This window comes from Silurus meridionalis, chromosome 14 (genome assembly GCF_014805685.1).
Source record: "Silurus meridionalis isolate SWU-2019-XX chromosome 14, ASM1480568v1, whole genome shotgun sequence".
In the NCBI taxonomy this organism is placed as follows: Eukaryota; Metazoa; Chordata; class Actinopteri; order Siluriformes; family Siluridae; genus Silurus; species Silurus meridionalis.
Window position 1 is genome coordinate 12,176,725 of NC_060897.1, and position 16,557 is coordinate 12,193,281.

The window sequence follows — 16,557 nt, forward strand, 5'->3', positions numbered from 1 at the left end:
TGCAGCAGAGGCTATTCTCAACTCAACCACACGATGACAGCATTTCTTATTTTTAAATAAATAAATAAATAAATAAATAAATAAATAAATAAATAAATAAATAAATAAATAAATAGCACGATGAGTATAGCTCAGAGATGGGCAAACTACGGCCCGCGGGTTTATTGATCCGGCACGCCGAACGTGACCAAATTCTATTAAAATAGGTACGGGTAAACATTGTTCAATTTAACTTTCCACTGTAATGCCCACGTTTCCCCTAAAGATGTCGCACTTCAGCTCCATTGACGTTGTTCGCGTGCAATACTCTCTTCTTCTATTAAGAGAGCTTAATCTGATACTCTTTAAAAACTGCGACAGTTTCTGACAAACACCTCGTATCTATCCTGAGAATTGCCACAACAAAACTTACTCCAGACTTTGAGATATATATATCCCATCCCTGGTATAGCTAGTTAAATTCTTATATTTTTAGAAGCATTTTGGATTGTACTAAAACGTTTTTAAATTATGCACAATTAATAAAAAGAAAACAAAAATCTAGTATTTTGATGTTAGACTCAATTGTTTATTTTACCGTGAAGATACTCTCAAGAAGAAAAACAATTTATAGAGAAACACTTTTAAAAACTTTATTATATGGAATAAAGTATTGAGACACTTGACTTTTTCAGTCTTATCTGTTTCTTCCCCACCACTGTTACCACAAAGTTGGAGGTGTACTGTACATGACGTCTTTAGATACAATAGCACAAAGTTTTACCTTCATATGAACTAGGAGACCCAAACATGTGCACAAAGCAGGCTCCATGAAAATATGGTTTACATAGGTCTGGAGTAGAAGATCTTGAGTTGCCTGCTATAGAGCTATGACTTCAGCCTTACTGGGATGAAATGGGACTGCTTCCAGGCCTCCTCATATCACCTACATCTGCACTAATTCCTTCATGGCTGAATGAGCACACATCTACACAAGCACACTTCGAAATCTAGTGGAACATACACCCAGAAGAGTGGAAGTTATTATAAAAGCAAAAGCAAAAGGCTAAAGCAGATACAAATCTTAAAGTCAAGTGTCCAAAAATGTTGTAGTGTATAATACTGGAATAATAGAAAGCCCGATTCAAATTCAAGTATCCATAATCCATTTTCACCATTCAAACTCAGACAGCTGCAAACATGCAAATCCAGATGTATTTGGACATGGGTAAAATGTGGATGTGGATGTAACACGTGCAGCTCTTCAGCAGTACAGGCTGACTTTCCTGTGTCGGGATTCACCTGTTCGGGGATTATATAAGAGATTATATAGCATTGCGGTCCTTTGCCAGACGATACCGGACTCGTGTAGTGTACACTGCAGCAGCTGGAGCGCGTGGACTAACCGGAGGGCGCTGCTCATTAACATCACTCCGGATTAGAAAACGCTACTGCTGCTGGTGATGCGAATGATGCTGATGAGTGCGACATGGGACACCTTACACTTGTGTTTGCATGCTGACCAAAACAGAAGGTAAATAAACAGCTTACGTTGATCCGAATAGTTAATAAGTAAAGGCATGTTGGGCAGACGAGGTCTTGTCGAGGAAAACGTGCGATCTGAAAAACGATCCCACTGAAAAAGGAGTGATGTGCATTATCCTGCAGCAGTTTTATCAGTCTAACTAGACTGAACACTGAAAGAAGTGTGTGAGTGTTATTTTATTCTTTTATCTGGATCTTGCGTCTGCACAGAGATGCTGCAGGAAAGGACCAGTGCTCTAGATGACTGTAATCCAGAAATACACTGAATCCTGTCTTCTGCTTCTGCTGACACCTGTGAAAATGATTTAAAAAAAAATAAATGATTTAAACGTAATGAGGTGTTTCTCCACTCCTGAATTTTGTCCGCTGGATGTCGAGATTCAGGTGAGTTAATCAGAAAAGTTGTGATTTTTTTTCAATCATTAGGAAAATGATGTAATTCAAAAGCCTACTTCTAGACAACATTATGTCAGTAAATTTATTTTTAAGCATATATACCAGAAAATTCAGCAGCAATTTAATTTACACAGAAATGTATTAAGATACGGGGCATAGACTGATTTTTCTTTCTTTTCTTTTTTTTTACACAGACTGATTCATGAGCTTGTCAGTGACAGTTGTATCTAAATAGGTTACTTAGCACAAATCAGAGTTGAAAAAGCCAGGGAACCGAAAGACTTGAAACATTTCTTTTATATATTATTAATAATTTATGCCTTCTGTCATTTTTATTATTCCATCAGTAATATATAACATTGTTCAGCCCATATAGTTTCATCATCAAACTATTGATAAATTGATTTCAGCTCTCCCATAGGCTGCTATCACTGCTCCCAGAAGCTTTACACTGACTTAATACTGTTCTCTAGTGACCCTATTTCTGCAATCCAGTGATTTAACCTACACAGATCCTGCTCATCTACTGACAGAAATACAGGTTCATCTCATCACTCTGCCCTCAAACAGTATCTCTCTGTATAACATTACCCAATTTCCTATTATCATGCTATAGTATTAAGAATCTTATGGTGGTAAAGAAGCTGCTGCTATTGATATGCTGAATCAGAACAACCAAGTAGAGCAGTATGCACATGCTTTTATTTTATTTATGTGCCAGCATTTTGTGAAGGACATTCAAACATAGGTTCAAACATAAATATGTACTGACTGGGTAAATCAGAAAGTACTAATATAGCAAAACAATCAGTTCTGACTACCCAGTGGATGTGGAGGTATATCAAAGAAACAAAGCCACATAGGGAAATTTATATGCACGTAAAACCTAGTAAAAAGACATGCTTGTTTGCTTTTATAGCACAGGTGCAATTCATCTAGCAGGGATGCAGTATGGTGTAGTTGTAGTTAGTAACATGACAACATACAGATGCACTTTATTTACACACTTAAGATGCTAAGCACTCAATGTAACCCAATGCTGCCCTTCTTTTGTGCCAGTCAGTCCCCAGGGGGGAATAGGATACGTAAGAAATAATCAATGATGGGGTGCTTTGATGTGGAGTTATTTGTGCCAGCCAGACATTGATTTTTCTTTAATAATGATACAGCTTTGTTTTTTTCTTTTTTTAACAACGCTTCACTTAGAATCTGTTTTTATTCAATAACGAAATGTTGTAATGAAGTGTTGTGTTTATATATATATATATATATATATATATATATATATATATATATATATATATATATAACAAATTTGTCATGACATCATTTAACATTGTACATTATTAACATTATTGAAATGAACAAAAAAAGTATCTATTCGTAAGCATATCAAAGTTATGTTAAAATGTAACAGAAGGGAGAAAAGATTCAAACACAAACAACTTATTTGCTAGTTTATAAAAACCCACTTTTTACAAAAAAAATGAACAAGACAGGAATTACTAATCTATAAATACTATGTTTAGTTCATTTGTTTTTTAATTAATCATATAAACACTATGCTGTGTGGGAAGCTTTATATGCTTTATATAAGGAAGCAGCACCAATTTGTAATAATAATCCACAGAATGATATGGGTGTAGGGCTGATTATTATTATACAAGCCCGGGCTGTAGATTCATACAGCCTATCAGTGACAGTCATGTCTTAAAGTAGGTAGACAAAAACTTGCAATCAGAGTTCATTTTAATTAAAATGACAGACAATAAACATAGTTTAAATGAAAATATTTTTTTTGTTAACCTATTATTAAATATCAGGCTTGAAAATGTTCATATTAACAACATTTCTACTTTGTTGCAGGGAAAATTTTGACAGTTACAACTGTCTACACTAAGGAGCAATTGTGTGTAGGTGGCATAGTCTTTCAATTTTGGGCCATTCCTTGTCATCAAGAGATTGGCTTGGCCATTCAAGCATAATTCTTTTAGACACTAACCTTGAGTTAATTTGACAATGTGTTAGGGGTCAATACTCTGTTTAAATGTTTATTATTTCACCAGATTAAATTTCCTGTCTGAAACACATTTAGTATTTTATTTTATTTATTTGCTGTCGAAAAGATATTCACTTTATTTCAGCATTTTTTAAAACCTGACACTGCACTAACACTGGAGACTCCTTTAATGTTAATTATATGCCAGTTATGAATTGGCTTTGAATTATTTGAATTAGCTCTTATTGTAAAGCAATTGCCTATTAGAATGAGTAAATGATGCACATTTTTAAATAAACCTTTCAGACAGCACTGATTCACTGTTTATAATTCAACAGTGCTGTTGAGTGTTATTACATTCTATCAATTTTGCCTTAAGAAAGCTTAGAAGTCAAGCAGCGTAAGTGTAGTCAGCAGATCTTATACACTGATTGGGTTTAATCAGCAGATTATGTTGCCATATAAATTAATTTATTTAATTTACAGCCTAAAAAAATGTTGCACAGTCAGTAAAGTTAATGCACACTGTTGGGCTTGGGGTTTTAGGGAATATGTTTTGCTTTTATTTTTTACTGTACTGATGTCAGACTAAACACAATGATCTTTCTTTTATCCAAATGAGGTACTATGTCTCATCCTATGAGGTCCTAACATATTCAAATATTTTTTCCCTATGATAATTGCCCATTAGTAGTTTAAAGAAAAGGGTACTGGTACAGAGAATTGATGAAGTGATTTCAAAACATAACATGACATTACATGTATTGAGTGACTGCAATATGTGTTTTCAATTGTTTTTTTAGTCATGCTATTGCCATTGGTGCAGAGGATAACCTTATGTAAAGACTACAGTTCCAGTCCTATGGCCACAAGATCAACATTAGCCCACTAAATGCACCCATACTAAATCATGGAAAACAGTGAGCTCTTCCTGGATGCTGATGAGAAGGGTCCCACTACTCCTTCTCCAATGAGAAACCCTGTGGCCGAGGGAGCAATCGACCAATTCTCCAATCTTCTGCTTTCAAGTTTCCACTCTCCTCTTCTACCCCAAATGCCCTTAGTGAGCCTTCAACCTCAATCCCCGACACCACTGCTGCACCACTTTCTATGAGCTGCAACATAAAATCCTCTTCAGCTTTCACTGATAAAGAGTGTAAAGAGTCTGCCTTGCTAAGGCCCAATCCCAGGATCAGCCTTGTTGACTCTCTCTCCATGGAGATCTCGAGAAGAGACTCTGAATTTTGTCATTCCAACTCTGACTCCAAGCTCCACCTGGAACCATGGAAACAACTGGGTCAACTGCCCAAGGTCCAGGATGCAGAACCCTTGCCCAAAACGGTTCCATCTTCTCCCACAGAGTCCCGTCCGAAACCGATTAGCTCAAGCAGCTTGCTGTTGGCTGGATTTGGGGACAGGCGCCGCAAATTGTCTGAGGCCATGCAGGAGCCACTTAGTAAGCTCAGCAAGATTATTGGAGAGGACAGTGGTAGCCCAAAGTCACAGAAAGGTGACTCACCTGCCTCACAAGGTGGTGTTGCAGGAGGTTTACCAAATCGGAGTGAGAATGGAGCTGCAGGGAGGCACAAAGATTTTGGGAGTCCACTTGGAGTGTGTGAAACCCCACTACGAAAACCTCAGAGAAGGCTGACACCAGGTTTTAATTCTGAGATCTGCTGCAAGCTGGGCATTGAGAGCAGCCGTTATGAGATCTGCACTTATGGTGATGTTATGCAAGTGCTGGAAATTCAGGAGCATTCTGACAGAAAGGAGGTCAATCACCCAGAGCAGAAGGGTGTCAAAACACCACCTGCAATGTGTACCACCTCCTCAAACCCAAGCAGATGGCTGATATGTGTTGGCATGCTGGCTTACAGCTTCTTTGTGCTACCACTATCTTCCTATGTGACAGGACTGTCTCTAGGACTAGCATGTGGATTCATGCTGGGCTTGACAGTGGTAATGATGTTAGCATCACAGCGACCTGCTGCTACTGAGATGCCTATTTCTTCCCCAATGGACAGCCTGCTGTTGAAGTCAATAGGCACAACACTGAGAGAAACAGCAAAGAGAGAAATTCAGGTCAGGTCTACATGCAGGTCAACCCAAAATTAAAAGTTTGCAGTAGGGTTTAGTGACTCTGGAAAACTACTCAATACTCAGCTAGATATTCGTTCGCTCACATATTGCCAGCATAGTCTCAGTAATGCTGATGCTAGCAATATCTACGTTTTAACTTTTTTTTATTTTTATATTTAAGTTTTTCATTTTTTACTTAGGCATCCACACAGAAACACACACAAACTACTGAGACTGATGTTAGCAGTTAAACTGGATTAATACACCAATCTGCAAGGGATTCCTTGAATTAGAAATTAGCAATGAGCACACTTCACCAGTATCAGACTCCCTCAGGATGCTCTTGATTTAATTATGCTGTATTTAGATTTGCAGTGCTAGTAAAACAGCAAAATATAGAAGATGTATTTCAGGATAGATCGCGTGTGCACAGAGAGGTATTGTTTGCCTTTGTTTTTAGGAAATGTTTTCTGAAAGTTATATGGTAGAACATTGAATAAATTAAGCAGACAGTTAAGATTCCAGGAATTAATTAAATCCCCTTTACTGCATAGGAAAAATATAGACATTACAATACTGGTTTTTATCCTAGGAATAAAATGATAGGGTTTGTATTCACAAAGTTCTGTTGTTTCAGTACTAACACAATTCAGCATGCCGACATGAATATGTACAGACAAAAGCAGCTTTGGTAATAAATCCATGTTCTCTGGGATGTGCTGCAGGGTTGGATGAATGAGATGTACAGCTATGACCCAGAGTCATATCATCCCTCTCTGTGCCACTCTGTTTATGTCACTTTGGATGGATGTACCCTACACCTGGCCTACCCACGTGCCAACGTTCCACGGCAAGCCTTCTTCAATGAGCCCACCAATGACACTACATTTGTGCGCTCATGCTGTTTCCAGCTTTTCAATAGCAAGGTCAGGTGAAGCCCAACCATGTGTTTTTACCTTGTTGCATAGTTTTTGGGGTTTTTCTTGGAACCTTCTTACTGTTCTCACACACATACATTTTATATATATGTATATATATATATATATATATATATATATATATATATATATATATATATATATACAGTGGAGGGGAAAAGTGTTTGCTTTCTTATTATTTTGCATGTTTGTCACACTTTAAATGTTTTAGATCATCAAACTAAAGTAAACAAAACATGCAGTTTTAATTATTTAGGGAAAACAAAATCCAAAATCCCTGTGTGAAAAAGTCCACTCATCTATGCAGAATTGTTGTAATTCAGCCACATTGGAGGGTTTTCAAGCATGAACCGCCTTTTTAAGGTCATGTCACAGCATCTCAATAGGATTCAGGTCAGGACTTTGACTAGGCCACTCCAAAGTCTTCATATTGTTTTTCTTCAGCCATTTAAAGGTGGACTTGCTGGTGTGTTTTGAATCAAAACCCAAGTTTGCTTGAGCTTGAGGTTACGAACAGATAGCCGGACATTCTCCTTCAGGAGTTTTTGGTAAACAGCAGAATTCATGGTTCTATTTATCATAGCAAGTCTTCCAGGTCCTGAAGCAGCAAAACAGCCCCAGACCATCACACTACCACCACCATATTTTACTGTTGGTATGACATTCTTTTTCTGAAATGCGGTGTTACTTTACGCTAGACATAATGGCACACACGCCGTCCAAAAAGTTCAACTTCGGTCTCGTCAGTCCACATAGTATTTTCCCAAAAGTCATGGGGATCATCAAGATGTTTTCTGCCAAAACTGAGACGAGCCTTTATGTTCTTTTTGCTCAGCAGCGGTTTTCGTCTTGAAACTCTGTCATGCAGACCATTTTTGCCATCTCTTTCTCATGGTGGAGTCATGAACACTGACCTTAACTGAGGCAAGTGAGGCCTGCAGTTCTTTGGATGTTGTTGTGGGGTCTTTTGTGACCTCTTGGATGAGTCGTTGCTGTGCTCTTGGGGTAATTTTGTTTGGCCGGCCACTCCTGGGAAGGTTTTCCACTGTTCCATGTTTTTGCCATTTGTGAATAATGGCTTTCAGTGTGGTTCGCCTGAGTCCCAAAGCTTTAGAAATGGCTTTAAAACCTTATCCAGACTGATAGATCTCAATTACTTTCTTTCTTATTTGTTTCTGAATTTTTTTGGATCTCAGCATAATGTCTAGCTTATTAAGGTCTTCTAGTCTACTTCACTTTGTCAGGCAGGTCCTATTTAAAAGATTTCTTGATTGCGAACAGGTGTGGCAGTAATCAGGCCTGGGTGTGGCTAAAGAAATTGAACTCAGGTGTGATAAACAACAGTTGTAACACAGTTTGTCACACAGGGCCATGTAGTTTTGGATTTAGTTTTCCCTCAATAATAAAAACCTTCATTTAAAAACTGCATGTTGTGCAGGCTTTTTCACACCTCACACCCTTAATAATGTATATACTCAGTAAACTTAACTTGCCCTTGTTCTCCCTTTGACAGGTATTTTTGCTGCCAGATATCTTAGCAAAAAAGAGAGTCTGGAATAGGAAATATCCCATCTGCATTGCACTTTCTGAAGAAGAGCAGAGTGTAGAAGAGGAGCAGGTCAGTGAGGCAGCAGAGGCAAAGACTGAAACAGCAGAAAAACTCAAACAGGTGGAGAAGGAGGCAGACCGGACCTCCACACTGTACCTTTTTGGGCGTACAGGAAGAGAGAAAGAGGAGTGGTATCAGTACTTCCTGTTAGCTTCAAAAAACAAGATCTGTCAAGAAGAGTTAAAGCCAGGTGCAGAATTAACACAGACATGAACTTGCTTCCAAAAATGCATTAAATAAAAAGGGGTTTAAAAAGGGTAAACAGTATCTTTGACCAATTCTTTTTAACGTATTAAGATTGTTTTGTCCAAATTCACTTTTAGTTATAACTTTTTCTCCACTAGTATGCAGTGGTGGAGGCTCCAGTCCAGGCAGCAATGAAGACCAGGCCCCGATGCTGTGTCTAAAGGAATTGGCTGGCTCAGTGAGAGAGAAGATTCTGCTGGACTACAACTCTTACATGACTCAATTCATCACACCAGAGAGCTGTAGCCTCACTCCCAGGCCCTGTCACAGTGAGCCAGGGAGCCCTGTTGACACAAAGAGGGTAAGCAATCTAAAGTTACTCACATAACCACTGTTTACAACCTTGGTGAACAGAAAAGCAACTCAGAATACAAAAGTCATTGGGCTACAATACACATGTCTATGTCAGGTTTTACTCCTATCTGTCACAAACAATTATCTGAAGCTACAGTGGGTACAGACTCACCAAAACTGGAAAGTTAAAGGTAAGAATAAGACCAGGAGATTTCTGAAGACAAGACAAGTCTTCCACAAAGAATAGGAAACCGGTTTGTAGTTGTAGCACCAGGAGCAAGAATTCTCGAAGAATAATAGTTATTTTTTGTGTTTATATAGTATAATGTGTATGTGTGTTTGAGAACAGTTGTCACTTCACTGCTTGTAGTTCTTGATTAAAAAGTTTCATGCTGTGGATAATTCTGACCAGTGGAATGTATAGTATATGACAGTGATATGACAGTGATATGAGATATGATATGATATATGATATGATATGATATATGATATGATATATGATATGATATATGATATATGATATGATATGATATGATTTTTAGTATATGACAACCGTCTCTCCAGCAATTCTGAATAAAGGCTCAATCTTTAGTCATAAACATCAGTTACATGTTTTTTTTTTTTTCTTTTAAACATAGTTCACTCATTAGATTTTTTTATTATGTGTTTAAGAATTTTTAAGCAGTTTCTCTAACCTTTTAAGCATTTAAATTTCCCTCAGTCTTATCTGTACCAGACCCTTAAATCTAAACTTTGAGCAGTGTATGTCGCTATAGATTATTCCTTGTGGTTGCATGCTTATGTTCTTCTTTTCTCTTTGCTGCAGTTTTCCAGGGATCCAATAACAGGGTGTGGAGATCTGGCCTGGATCAATGCCCTTATTGGGAGGATCTTTTGGGATTTCTTGCAGGAGAAGTACTGGGCTGACCTGGTGGCCCACAAAATCCAGAAGAAGCTGAGCAAGATTAGGGTAAGAATGCAGGATTAAAAGAACCTATCAACATCATTCACTAGTATAGAATCTTCTCCTGTACAAAACAATTGTAAGAACAAACTATTTAAGTTGCCCTGTTCAGATGGAGGCTAATAACAGTTTTCTGTTTGCAGTTGAACTGTAGTAAGCCTGTCTAAGATTAACAAATTCCCCCCTCTTAGATTGGTGGATGTTGTGCAGTTAAAGTGCAGATTTCTAATGTTTGAGAATGGCTGCTGAACAACGTCTCTCTCTCTCTCTCTCTCTCTCTCTCTCTCTCTCTCTCTCTCTCTCTCTCTCTCTCTCTCTCTCTCTCTATAAAACTGCACATGACAGTGCAATCTAGAGCTGAGGCACAAATCATTTTGTAGCGTAGTGCTGATTTAGCTGGAACCATATAGTAAAACATTAAGCTTGAGAATGAGATACTTAAAATATTAGGCATGTATTGTCTAAATACTTTTAATTCATTTTAGGAAAGCACTTTATTCTGGACCAGGTATCCACTGGGACACAATTTATAATCTCTCATTTAGCTGACACTGTTATCTTACAATTGAGAAATGATACGACTAGTAATGTAGTTGAGGTTTAATAATCTTGCACAAGGATCCAATTGTGGTACCTTTTTGGTGCCAAGATTTGAACTCAACAGCAGCCCACAGCTACTGAGCCATGAGGACGTACCATTCATTTACAAACACACATTTTACATAAATTTAAAGTATCCAATTTGGCAGGTGGTAGAAACAACATTGATATATACAGTACATGGTGAGAACACTGTAATTTCACAAGGACAGTAACCCAAAGTCAAGCTTAAAGTTCATGAACTCTGGAACTGTGCCACGGACACCAAGCCGTTTGCCCTGATACTTACTTATTTTAAAGTTTGCACTGTGACATCTATATTTCAGGCTGAATTATGTAAATCTTATCATTGTCATTTTGTAGGGTTCACACTGAAAAGTAATGTAGCCACATGCAAATCCATTATTTGTGAAATTTTGTCATCAAGAATCATAATATAATTTTTTTTTTGCTAGTTGCCATACTTCATGAATGAGCTGACTCTAACTGAACTGGACTTGGGCACATGCATGCCGCAAGTGTTAAGTACCTCCAGACCTTCAGTGAATCACAAAGGTGAGCTAAACACACACACACACACACACACACACACACACACACACACACACACACACACACACACACACACACACACACACAAATAATTTGGCAAACATTGACCCTGTACCTTTAACACTGTTGTGATTATTTGAGTAGGTTAAGCAAGATAGAACACATAAGATACAGCTGACATAATGATGATTTGAATCCCAATGACAATGTCATGTGAAACGCATGTGTGTGTGTGTGTGTGTGTGTGTGTGTTGTGTGTGTGTTTGTATGTGCAGGCCTGTGGCTGGACCTGGAGGTGATGTATACTGGATCTTTGCACATGACCCTGGAGACTAAGATGAACCTGTGCAAGCTCGGCCAAGATAGCTGCTCTGGGGCTTACTGCATCACTGAGCCAAGCACAAGTGTTGGGTAGGAGGATAAATGTGTGCCTGTGTGCGTGCGTGCGTGCGTGCGTGCGTGCGTGCGTGCGTGCGTGCGCATTTGTGTGTATTAAAAGCTGTTCCCTGTGTTTCAAAATTGTACTAACACTGGCCTAGTTCGGAAGTTTTAAAGTCTTTGGAGGTTACATTAACAATGTTGTGCGACCTTCTACACTGTGTTATTCAAAACTCTGCTAAATATTAAGGGTTGGGATCATATTTACCTGAATAGTTATATGTATAGAGACTGCAACTCTCTTAACAGAAATCTGCACATGTATGTTTGTTTGTTATCACAAGGCCCAGGGTGAGTATCATTGCAGACAGTGATGAAGAGTCATCCAGTGCAGACTCATCTGATGAAGAGGAGCTAATGCCATCCGAGCCCCAAGGCCCACTGGGAGATAAGAGTATATACACTGGGACTGAGGGGTAATAATTCTCTTATTACCTTAGAACTTTAAATGATTCTTTCTTTAGGGAACTATTCTAACTGAAAAGGTAAGTACATTTTAATCTCTACATCTCTAGGCATGGTGGAAGCAGCACCAGCAGGAAAATTCTGCGATTTGTGGACAAGATTGCCAAATCCAAATATTTCCAGAAAGCCACAGAAAATGAGTACATCAAAAAGAAAATCACTGAAGTCTCCAACACTCCCCTGCTACTTAGGGTTGAAGTGCAGGAGCTTTCAGGACCTTTAGCTGTTAACATTCCACCACCCCCCACTGACCGAATATGGTACTGCTATTCTTCCACTTCAAATTATTTATTTTAATAAACCAAAAATCGCTAGACTTTAGTAATCATGTGTGTATGTGTGTTAATATGCATGTGTAGGTACAGTTTCCGTGTTCCACCAAGACTAGACCTGAGAGTGAAGCCTATGCTGGGTGAGAGAGAGGTCACATTCACTCATGTAACTGAGTGGATAGAGAGGAAACTGCAGTGTGAATTTCAGGTCAGATCATGTGACATTCATTTACTTTGAAGTGCAAACAATATTTTTATATATGCAATATTGAACACATATTTAAAGTATATTATATTAAGTATATAGATATCTGTGCTAGCCATTATACAGGTCTCTAACCAGCATTATATTTCGGTTGTACACAGGAAATCTTTGTAATGCCCAACATGGATGACTTGTACCTGCCTCTTATGTCTTCTGGGATGGACAATACTGACATGTCTCAGAATTTCTCTGGAGAAAGCCAGGATCAACAGGAGCACAGTTCAGACTAATGCCTGGATACAAAGGACATGATGGAAAGAGTGAAAATTGTGATGTGTGCCATATTTGCAATAGTCCTCATACATTGGAGAGGAAATTGAGGCAAATGTACTTGAGCTACGCACAGTTCTGATGGAAAATGGCAGATTGTGAGTGAAAAAAATATTACCCTTGTTGCAAAAGAATATTTCTTGGTGAACTTAAACTATTATGACATAGAAACTGCTGAATTAAATTTTGAAAATGGTATCTGGCCATAAATTGACAATTTAGACACAAGAGCAGAGAATCAAAATGTGAAATTTGAAAATTTGAATCACTACACAGAACATGAAGCTCTAAAAGAACTAAAAGGCTTGTAGTACACTCAAATTTATTTTAAATTGAATAGTAGAATTCATAAAGTTTAAGTCGAGGTTGTTCATTATAATTCATGTCATAAAACAATTGTTCACTTTATGCTTTTTGCCTGGTTTAATGTTCTTATTTACCATGAAAGCAAACTTCTCCTGGGCGGTCTAAAAGCGGCCATGACCAAACTTGGAGGTGGTGTCTATAAATTTGAGGTCAATTGATTCCTTTGCCTTGCGTGTGGATTGCACGAGAAGGGACTAAAACACACAAAGGTGAATGTAGTATGGCATAAAGAACAAAGCATGACATGATGTACTGTTACATAAGTATACAATTACAAAAAGTCCAAGATGGTGTGGTGGCAGCTGATTACTTTCCAGTAGCAGCATGTATCAAAGTGTTTTCTTCCTCACAGCAATTTGTTGATGCTAAAATCCCTTATTTATTAATGAAATACACATCATACATAGGTCATTAATTCAAATCTTAGCACCACCAATCTGCCACTGCTGGGCCATTAGGCAAGACCCTTAACTTTCAACTGTTCTATAAATTAGATAACTTTAATTGACTCTGGATAAGGGCATCTGCCAAATGCTATAAATGTAAATGTGCAATGTTACAGAGAAACCACACAACCCTTAGTAATTTCAGCTTTATTTCTGTTACAAAGCACTGACACTGGTAACTTTTTCCAAAAATGCTAAATAAACATCTCCTGACAAAAATGTTTTTTTAAGTTTAACATGTTACATGTTTCTTCGAAGTGTCCACCATATCTCTATATTGTTTTTTTACTACAGAAATAATAATCTATTGGAAACAATGTGTTAACCTTGCTGCCTAAACTACTGTCTGAGCCTTTGTGTTGTAAAAAAATACATATTCTGACCAATCAGCATAGATCAGCATAAAACACAAGGTATAAACATCAACACACATATACAGTTTCCTCCAAAAGTACTGGAACAGCAAGGACAAGACATTTGGGTTTGAAATTAGACGATCAAAATGAGATAATATAATTGAATTTCACCTTTAATTTCCTGATATCTACAACATGTTTTTGAGCCCCCTACTTATCAAGGTTTGAAGACTTTAATACAAGAAATAAAGAGTTCTAACCTAACACGATGCAAACCGCTCATCAGCAAGAAGATAAAAGTTCACAAAAGTGCACAAAATTTCAAGAATATATTCATCTTATATTAACCCCAAATGTTTTCAGTTGTCTGTACATAAAAATAATAGTTGTCTAGTAATGCCATTCTATTACTGTCTGAGAGAACTGTATTTCAAAGTCCATACTGATCTAATATGTGCAGTGCATATAATGTAAATATGCTATCCCTTGAAAAGGGGGCACTTTTTATAACTTTCTTTCTTTCGGCTTCTCCCGTTAGGGGTCGCCACAGCGGACCATCCGCATGTTTGATTTGGCACGTTTTTACGCTGGATGCCCTTCCTAACGCAACCCTCCCCATTTATCCGGGCTTGGGACCGGAACTAAGGCTTGTGCAACCCTAATGGCTGGGGTTGGTTCCCTGAACGGGGATCGACCCCCGGCTGCAGCGTTGAGAGCGCCGCATCCTAACCACTAGTCCACCAGGGGACCTTAAAAGGGGGCACTTTTTATAATTTAATGAATTAATTTTACATTATACCTAAAAATCATACCTTTCTGAGAGTAAGCACTCGCTTCTTTGTGCCAACCATGCAACCTTTCACCATCAGAAAGTCATTGTTCACCTCTCCATAACGGAGAAAGCCTCCCTGTTGAAAAGTATAATTTGCATGAGACATTTTGAAATAGTGACTGGCATGTACAACACATGTTCAGAAGATGTATATAATGGAATACAATACATAAAAAAAATATATATATATATATATTTGTTTATTTGTAGATTTTATTACCAGTGGAGTGATGCTCTTCTGAGTTGTATCATAACTAGTGGAGGCATTGTTGAACACCACTTTTCCTTCTTGGATATGAACCCCTTTTCCAATACGGTAAATCAAAAAAAATAAAAGCAGTTTGAGTTGATACATAATACTGGGAAATATTTTTTCATTCAGAGACAATAAAAATAGCAGACCTTTTTGTTGAATTCTGTGCGATGGTGGTAGCCTTCCTGACCCGCACGAGCAATAGTGAAGGCCACACGGGCTGGATGCCAAGCTCCAATACAGGCCACTTTCCTGAGACCTTTATGGGTTTTTCTGGGTAGCTTTTTGGTGTGCCAGCGACTCATCACACCTGCAGGTAACAGAAGCAAAACATTTCTAATATAAACCTAGTGAGCCCAACAGCAGTTCTGTGAGGACTTTAAAATGCTCCTTTTGAGTATGTTATATTTGTATATGTTCTTGCTATAGCTATATCTTTCTAAAGCATTATATTTTTATGGTTCTGCATTGTAAGTATTTTTAACCAGGGTACTTGCATACTTTTACTGTGGTCATTAATATTTAGTATATGTTAAAACATTAATTTTACTCTTGCTTTGTTACTAACAGTAAAAACAAGACCAATTTATCTAACTAATAGTAAATGAACTAAAGAAATTACTGTTTAAGAACCAACATTAAATACATACAAATACATAAATAATATAAGGTTATGTATAAAACATGCAAAAATGTAGAGGTTTAAACAGATATTAAAATATAATATTTATTACACTGTAAAAGCTTAATTCTAATTTGTCCCTTTTGAATCATGTAGTATGGATTTAATAGCAAAAAAATAAATATGGTATATTATATATGGTATATAAATAATCAGCATTTCATCTGCTGCATAGCAAGGAGAACTGTCCCATCATACATTTAACCCTTTACACCATGGCCCTTGGTTACCCCGATCACATCGATCATTTCATTCTGGGAGAAGACAGAAGACACAAGCACAGGCTGCTCCAGCTTTTCCCTCACCCAGTCCACCTTCTCAGCTATCCTCCATTCACCTGCACCTTCATGATGTGGGCTTTCTTCTGCCTCAGTGGAGGCAGGCACATCTGTAAAACAGACAGAAAGACTGCTACTTATTTTCATAACAGTAAGATATAAAAGTAATATAATATAAAGATGATATTAAAAGGTAACACACTTTAAAAAACATTTTATACAAAAGCATTCTATATGTCCTTTATTCAATAATAAAATGTCAATATATATCATATATGGTGTCACACCATAATCAGCTCATTAAATTCAAACACAAGGGGTTCCCTGAGCCTTTAAATGGTGTCTTAGTCTGGTTCAGGCTACACAATCATGGGGGACTGACTGCTGACTTTGATCATTGACACCCTGGACATAGAGGGTAAGACACAAAATA

General features: G+C 37.7%; 1 protein-coding gene and 1 pseudogene across 1 annotated transcript; one reads left to right on the top strand and one right to left on the bottom strand.

The window, feature by feature from the left end:
- Positions 1-1,386: 1,386 nt before the first annotated feature.
- Positions 1,387-13,319, top strand: LOC124396917 (testis-expressed protein 2-like). The gene is given in 14 exon segments (XM_046866304.1): positions 1,387-1,513; positions 1,735-1,908; positions 4,723-4,875; positions 4,878-6,001; positions 6,724-6,924; positions 8,450-8,735; positions 8,890-9,092; positions 9,912-10,055; positions 11,105-11,204; positions 11,477-11,612; positions 11,924-12,055; positions 12,155-12,364; positions 12,464-12,584; positions 12,743-13,319. Coding segments are annotated over 12 exon segments (2,832 nt in total). The 5' UTR covers positions 1,387-1,513; positions 1,735-1,908; positions 4,723-4,829; the 3' UTR covers positions 12,872-13,319.
- On the bottom strand, positions 12,978-16,234 carry LOC124397170 (annotated as a pseudogene).
- Between the last annotated feature and the right edge of the window lie 323 nt (positions 16,235-16,557).